Raw genomic sequence first — 7933 nt, 5'->3', positions numbered from 1 at the left:
CCCCCCCAACCACTACCCCCCCACGCCCTCCCCGGTGTCTGTGTTTCTCTCTCTGGTCGGAGGCGGCGGTAATGGCGGATGGTGGGTTGTGGCGCCGGCGGCGGCTGCTGTGAGGGACGATGAGTGCCTCCTTCGTGCCGAACGGGGCCAGCCTGGAAGATTGTCACTGTAACCTCTTCTGCCTGGTGAGTGCCGGGGCCGGCGGGCGCCGAGGGAGGGGAGCCGCGAGGTGCGCCCTTGGGCCGTGGGGGAGGGGGCCGGGTCTGGTCCAGATGCCCGAGTCCCCGGGCGAGGCCCAGCCGGAGCCGGCGCCCTGCGAAGCTCCGCGGCCAACCCCGGGAGACTGCGTTCGCTCTCCCACGGTCCCGGGCTCTGTTTGGGGAGTGTTGGCATTTTTTCTCGTCTTCTTTCGGACTCTCCTCTTCACCGTAGTCTCGTCCTCAACTTGAGCTCCTTATCTGGCAGGACAGTAACCTTTCTCTCTCTCTTGCTTAACTGTTGCTTTTCTGCTTATTGGCCTTGTATCCCAGCTTCACACTTTCCATTATTGCCCCTGCTCCCCACCGCCTTTATGTCTCATCCTTTTAATTTGGTTTCCCCATGTAAACAGGACCCCAGAACTTATGCCCCAGAAACCTGTCTTCGTTTTACATTTTTTTTGTATGAGTCAAACTAACGCAAGGTTAGTTTCTTCCTTGGGTGACTTAAGATCTCTCTGTAAAAACCAGTAGGTGCCATTTCATATGTTTTCTTTTTAAACTTTGAAAACAGTTTGCCATTTTTGACAATTTCTAGCCATCTTGCTTTTATTAGAACATAATTTTTTTTGTGCGAGTGAAGGGGGCTAATGGACGAGGTGCTGTGGTTTTGCACTGTTTCTATATTTATTGTGTTTTGCTTGCTTTTTCAGAATGTTTTGAGCAGGCTGCTCCCTTGTTTGATTGAATTGAAAAGTCCAGGGAAGCTGAGTGTAGGGATGACCATTGTGTAGGTTAGCGCAGGTCTGGTAACATCCAACAGTTGAGACTTTCAGATGTACCAACTGTTGCAAATAACTTGGCCTGTGTGGGACAGTAGCTGAGCTTCATCAATGACTTTAAGTTTGGGTGACTTTATTTTTTCATTTTCTCCTTTGTGCTATGAGAAATATTAAGAGTATATGATAGGTAAGTGAGTTAAGTGGGCGGAGCACAACTAGTTGGCAAGTGTAAACTGCCAGTCATGTATCAGCAGTTTCATTTTTGGCACCTTATGCTTTGCTCCTTTAAGTTAGATTAAATTATTGAATTCCTCTTGAATTTCTTTCTGGATGCTAAATTGAGATCTTTCATACTCTATCCTCTTCTACAGTATGTTTTTCTTTTCAATGTCCATTAATCAGCATCTCTTCACGTATAATAAGACATACACCAGGTTTTGTATTCTATCTTATCCAACTCAGTCTATTTTTGATACTTTTAGGATCAGGCTCTTTGAAGATAGACTAGCACAAATCTGACAGTTCTTTGTGAGCAGCTATTTGACTTTTCCGACAGGGGTATGTGTGAAGAATTAACATAGATTTTTTTCCGGACTTGTTCAGATGTCTTTTCATTAGAGACATTACTTCTGTAAATGTGGAATAAAAACCCGTGATAGGGTCTTTAATAATTGATTTTCAGTTAAACGTTTGACACCAATGAATAAATGTGACCATTTAGGACAGAGAAAAATGTACTCTGTTTGTATATTGAAGTGTGTGTGTCTGTCTATATTTAACTTCATTCAGTTTCTTTTATTTCTACTTGGAGTACATATTTGCTTGCTATTCAGTGACATGGTGGTATTTATTTTTAACTGTGTTCTTCTCCCTAAAATTGTTGGTTGTTGAATTATAAAGTCATTTTTTTTTTTGGTTCTAATTTGCATTCAATAGCTCAAGCATATATTGAAAAATTGTAATGTCTTAACGAAATAGGAGACATCGTATGGAGTGCTTTTGACTTTGAGTGAATATGCAATAATAAAACATCATGTTTTCTTTTCTTCAGGCTGACTTGACGGGAATTAAATGGAAAAAATATGTATGGCAAGGCCCAACTTCTGCCCCTATTCTGTTTCCTGTGACAGAAGAAGACCCCATTTTGAGCAGTTTTAGTCGCTGCCTTAAGGCAGATGTACTTGGTGTTTGGCGGCGAGATCAAAGACCTGGAAGAAGAGAATTGTGGATATTTTGGTGGGGTGAAGACCCCAATTTTGCTGACCTTATTCACCATGACTTATCAGGTGAAAGAAACTTTCCATTTCTAATTAATGATACAGCAACATTATATACTTCTCCCAGAATATCATTTGTATTACAAAGTAAGTTTGTTTTTGTGGGACGCTTAGGTAGGAGGCCAGATAAAAATTGAGCTTCATGTTTTATTTCACCATGATTATTTTATTTTACTCAAATTATCCATGTTATAGCTGGGTTTTTTAGGCTTGAATGACTTTCTCCTTTTACCACCTCTCTTCTTCATTTCTCACGGGTAGTTAGGGTCCAAGGAAGGCATGCCACATTAATCTCAAAAAATGGAATCAGGAAACAGAGTTCCTAACAAAGTCATGTAATAGTTTTGAAGCCAAATGTAACTTTTGAGTCACTTCAGCCACTGTCAAAGTTGAGTCTTTTGCATTAAATGGGCAGATGATTCTAAAAGTACTGGAAATGTAACTATCCTTGTGTTTGTGTGTGTGTGTGTGCGTGTTTTAAGGTATGTAAGTATTTTGTTATTGTCATTTGTGCTGTTTGGATAACATATGAAGGCATATGTTAATTTAGTTATTTTTGGAAAGTGACTCATATACTGTTCTGTCACATAATAAGAGACAAGTGCCAACTTGTTTAGCTTTTATAGGACATGGGATCATAATCTAAAAGGTTACACAAACAGTTTTATTATGAGCAAATCAATGTGATTACTTCCTTATTTTCTTGACTTTTAGGACCAAATGCTACTTTAGAAAGAGAAACTATAGCTTTTCATAATAATTACTGAAGCTTTAAACTGTCAAAGTCAGTATTTACTGAATCTTAGATAATAGGAATGTAAATGATTGGTTGTATGCTATAAGGTTCCGAACACTTCAGTAAGATAGTTTGATAATGATTTTTGATAGATAAATTTAGGATTTCTAGATAATTTTTTTAAAGTTCTTGTTTGAAATTGAGTACTCTGAAGTTTTTGTTATTGTCCCTATGACCTATAGGATCTATTTTATTTCTGGATAGAGTGTATTCTAGGTGTCTGTATCTTGAACTGGTACTTAGTAAGACCAACATTTATGTAGGAATGTACGTGTTACATTTGTATGTTTTGATAATTGCTTTTCACATTCTAATGAACATACTCTCCCGTGATAATTACTATTTTTGAGAGTGATTGCATTTCTTCAAGAAAGCTTTCCAGCTTTTGTAGTTTTTCTAATGAGATGCCTGCTGCAGTCTAGTCCTTAGTTCTTTGTATTTAATGTAGTTCTAAATGTGTAAAATGATGTGTGTATGTATATACATATACGTATACATGATGTATGTATATATAGTAGTTTTAGCAAGATAATGCTTTCTAATCGTGCCAAAAGCTCCATTTTCTTTCATTGACTTGGATATAGTATTGAGTTATTTTAATCATTAAGTGGTCATAAAAATCACCTTACTAGAATGTTTGGAGACTATCTAACATTGTTGAAAAACTATAAACTATTGATAAAATATATTTGTTGATAAAACATAATTATCAATAAAACTAATGCTGACTTAGGGGCTTTGGTCTTAATAAAGTTGGCAGAGCATCTAAACAGACTAAACAGATCTTTCTTAAAGATTCCATGAAATACACTTTGTAGAATCACAGATAATTTTAAGAGATATATAATGTTTAATTTTTTTTTCTTTTTTTCTTTTTAAGTAGAGATGGGGTCTTGCTATGTTGACCAGGCTGGTCTTGAACTCATGAACTGAAGTGATCCTTCCATCTTAACCTCCCAAAGTGCTGGGATTACAAGTGTGAGCCCCTGCACCTGGCCTAGTTTTACCATAATAGAAATAATATTGTGAAAGTTAAAAGACTATTAAAGTTAGATGTGAGCTGCTTTGATGTATATTGGTAAAAGTCAGTTTTTTCTTCTAGGTTTCATGTTACCAGTCAGATATGTTTTCTCCACTGAAACTAGGTTACAGTCTTAAACGTTTTTCTCTAGTTTAGCTTTGATTTTTAGCATAATTTTCAAAAATCATAGTTACTTGTACCTTTAAAATAGAGAGTGATCAGCTGGGCGCGGTGGCTCACGCCTGTAGTCCCAGCACTTTGGGAGGCTGAGGCAGGCAGATCGCAGGGTCAGGAGATAGAGACCATCCTGACCAACATGGTGAAACCCTGCCTCTACTAAAAATACAAAAATTAGCTGGGCATGGTGGCACGTGCCTGTAGTCCCAGCTACTTGGGAGGCCGAGGCAGGAGATAACGCTTGATCCCGGCAGGCGGAGGTTGCAGTGAGCTGAGATCTTGCCACTGCACTCCAGCCTGAGCAACACAGTAAGACTCTGTCTCAAAAAAAAAAAAAAAAGAGAGATAGTGATCCTGAACGTGAATGAAAGTAATTTTGGGGGGAGGTTGGGTGTTTTGTTTGTTTGTTTTTTTTTTTTTGGAAACAGAGTCTCTGTCGCCAAGGTTGGAGTGCAGTGGCACGATCTTGGCTCACTGTAGGCTCCGCCTCCTGGGTTCACGCCATTCTCCTGCCTCAGCCTCCTGAGTATCTGGGACTACAGGCGCCTGCCACCACGCCCGGCTAATTTTTTGTATTTTTAGTAGAGATGGGGTTTCATGGTGTTTCCCAGACTGGTCTCAAACTCCTGAGCGCAGTCTGTCCACCCGTCTCGGCCTCCCAAAGTGCAGGGATTACAGGCGTGAGCCACCACGCCAGGCGTAAATAACTTTTAAAAATTTATTAAAGTGAAGTGATTGAAATAGTAAACTGAAATACAATTAGGAGTGGTATGTGATCGTATTTATTGTTCCAAAGCTTGTCCTGTACTGTTTTAGTTTGCATAGTCAGTGGTATTTATATGTTTTAGCTTTTTTTTTTTAATAAAACCTGTTATTAAGAATGTTGTTACTTAAATCAGACGTATCTTAAAGAATAATAAGATCTTTTCAGATGGAATATATTTGTCTTGCCCTTTTCTTTGCTCTGGGGACAGCGTCTGCCTCCCTCTTGGGGTAATTAGTCTGCCTCTGTCTCTCTAGCTAACCCCTTTTTCATTTCTTCCCATCTGTGGCACTCTATTTCCTTCTTTTAAGCTCCCCTGAGAAGAGAGCAGCTGGACAGTACAGGGTAGCATCAGCTGCTGGAGTCAGTCCTGAGTTCCAAGTGGAGGTGTAGCACTGAGGAAAGGGGTACCGGAAGGACCCAGGTGGTAACTAAAAAGCTGGTTAATTTAGCTTGAGCCTGCTCTTCACAGACAGTGTCCTTCTGTTTGGGTCAGCACACACCACATCTTGTTACTGAAGTGTTTTTGATTATGGTGATAATATTGCCCTCGTTTTTCTTGGTAGGCGGGGAAGAGGGAAATATTTCTTTTTCCAAAGATTAGAATTCTGTTTTTCTTAACTGGAATATTCAATAACAGAAATACAGAATTGCCTTTGTTTAACCTCCTTAGCTCCTTTGTGTCATGCAGTGTATTTTAAAAAATTAACTAATGAACCAATATTGATACTTTATTATTAACTAAAGTATATATTTGGATTTCTTTTATTGTTTTTTGCCTAATATCCTTTTTCTTTCCTAGGATCTCATCTAAGATACCCATATTATATTTAATTGTCATGTCTCTTTAGGCTTTGCTAGACTATGACAGTTTCTTAGACTTTCCTTGGTTTTGATGATTTCGACAGTTATGAAGAGTCTGCTCAGATTCCATAGTGCATTTTAAATTTCAGTCTCTCTTATGTCACTTAGCATTTGTTTGGGTTACCTTCCTTTCAAGTTTAGCTGATGTGTAGAAATAGAATGTAAACTTATATTGCTAACTGGTAGAGATCCATTACAGCAAATCAAATCTGATTTAATACATACTTTAAACCCTCAGTTACTCATTTTGTAGCAGTAAGTCAATACTGTTGAGCAAAGTAATTTGCAGAAGCCGGGTGATTTTTGGGTCAGGATTTGTGCTAACTAGTATTAGCCTAACTATAATATTTGGAAAGATACTTGTTCAGAAAAAAACTCTTGAATTCCAAAGCCAAACATAGATGATTTTCTTACTTTTTGTTTTATCCTCTATAGGATAATGATTAGTTGAATCGGTGTGGATATGTTTTTATACAAAAAGATTAGAGAATAAAACTCCTTTGGGGTTACAGCTTTTTTCTTTCTTTTTTTTTTTTTTTTTTTTGAGATGAAGTCTTGCTCTGTTGCCCAGGCTGGAGTATAGTGGGGCAATCTTGGCTCACTGCAACCTCTGCCTTCCAGGTTCAAGCAATTCTTTTGCTTCATCCTCCTGAGTTGCTGGGACTACAGGCATGTGCCTCCATACCCGGCTAATTTTTGTATTTTTAGTAGAGATTTTAGTGGGCGTTTTGCCATGTTGGCCAGGCTGGTCTGGAACTCCTGGCCTCAGGTGATCTGCCTGCCTCAGCCTCCGAAAGTGCTGGGATTACAGGCGTGAGCCACCATGCCCAGCCCCTTTTTTAAAAAAATTAAATTTTGTAGTTTGTTTGTGGTTGTGTGATAGTGGGTGAAAGAGGTATGAAATGGGTGATGGGAAAATCTTAGCTCAGTCCCTCTGGTCAAAAATCTCTATAGTGGGTAGGACTGGTACTTTTAAGTGTACTGTTAATTTGCCTCAGAGCAAGGTTGTTTCATTTTCATTAATGTGTTCTTGAAGGAGAGTTTTCTACGTATTTTTATTCTGTGTTCTAACGTTTTTGGAATTCGATTGCTGTCATCATTGATTTTTATTCTTTCCCTTTAAATAAAAATAAAAGCAAAAACTGCGTCCTCTCCTGTTTGTCATCTTAAAAAAATCATAGCAAGTTAGACTGTGATGAGAGTCTTTGAGAAAACTGATACCTTGTGAACTAAAAAAACTCAGGGCTAAAAATATTTCTTCTTTTTCCTGGCTCCTGAGGTCTGTAAAGTAGATTTTAGTAACATGTTCAGATAGTTTTATTATACCAGAATTTTATCATAATGAATAGTGCTCAAACTAAGTGGACTATTGTTCTGTATTTAATTTTGGATGTTTTTATTGAAGGATATTAACTATAGTGGACTTTAACCTTAAATGACAGATGTTAATCGGATTGACAGATAGATAAACAGCCAGGCATAGGAATCTAGTCCCAGCCAAACTAAAACATTGTTTTGTGCCCCAGGTAATCTAAAGAGAGTAATTCGTTTCTACTGTTGTAAAATTAACTTGTGATGTGGTCTGACTCTTCAAATTGGCTAGTCTTCTAGGTGACAACTTCATTTGCTGCATACTGTTCTTTTTGATCAAGTGTATTTTCTAAGTTTTCAAGTCAAACATAACATACTACGCTGTTCTTAAATCAGTTTTTCAAGTTTTGCCATAGATAATGATGCAGCCAACTTAAGGCTCTCAGTATATTTGTTGAATGTGTTGGTTATTAATGATTATTCATTAGAAACACTGATCTAGCATTTAAACATTTCTCTTTATTTCAGGAACTACATGGAATTTTCTACCATGTTAATTTTTGAGCCATTCATTAGCATATGTTACATTTTAATAGTTTAGCAAAGTTATACAGGAGAAGATTCGTTTTTTACCACTGTGGATATATTTAAAGATGCCAGTTTTGAGAAAAATGTTGAGTGCACGGTGTATTTGCTTTTTTGGTTGTGATTTTTTTTTCCCTTTTTTTTTTTTTTTTTTTTTTTT

General features: G+C 38.0%; 1 protein-coding gene across 1 annotated transcript in view; it reads left to right on the top strand.

Annotated features, from left to right (window-relative positions):
* The first annotated feature begins 42 nt into the window (after positions 1–42).
* Positions 43–7933, top strand: part of MED13 (mediator complex subunit 13) — a 150389-nt gene continuing 142498 nt past the window's right edge. The window contains exons 1-2 of the mRNA XM_011979163.1: positions 43–185; positions 2031–2265. Of these exons, the coding sequence (XP_011834553.1) occupies positions 120–185; positions 2031–2265 (301 nt within the window). The 5' untranslated portion in view covers positions 43–119. The remainder of the gene's footprint in view (positions 186–2030; positions 2266–7933) is intronic.

The sequence above is a fragment of the Mandrillus leucophaeus genome, unplaced genomic scaffold, assembly GCF_000951045.1.
Source record: "Mandrillus leucophaeus isolate KB7577 unplaced genomic scaffold, Mleu.le_1.0 Scaffold20, whole genome shotgun sequence".
Lineage (NCBI taxonomy): Eukaryota > Metazoa > Chordata > Mammalia > Primates > Cercopithecidae > Mandrillus > Mandrillus leucophaeus.
The sequence above is the reverse complement of the archived record's forward strand: the minus strand, read 5'-3'. Positions and strand labels throughout refer to the sequence as shown.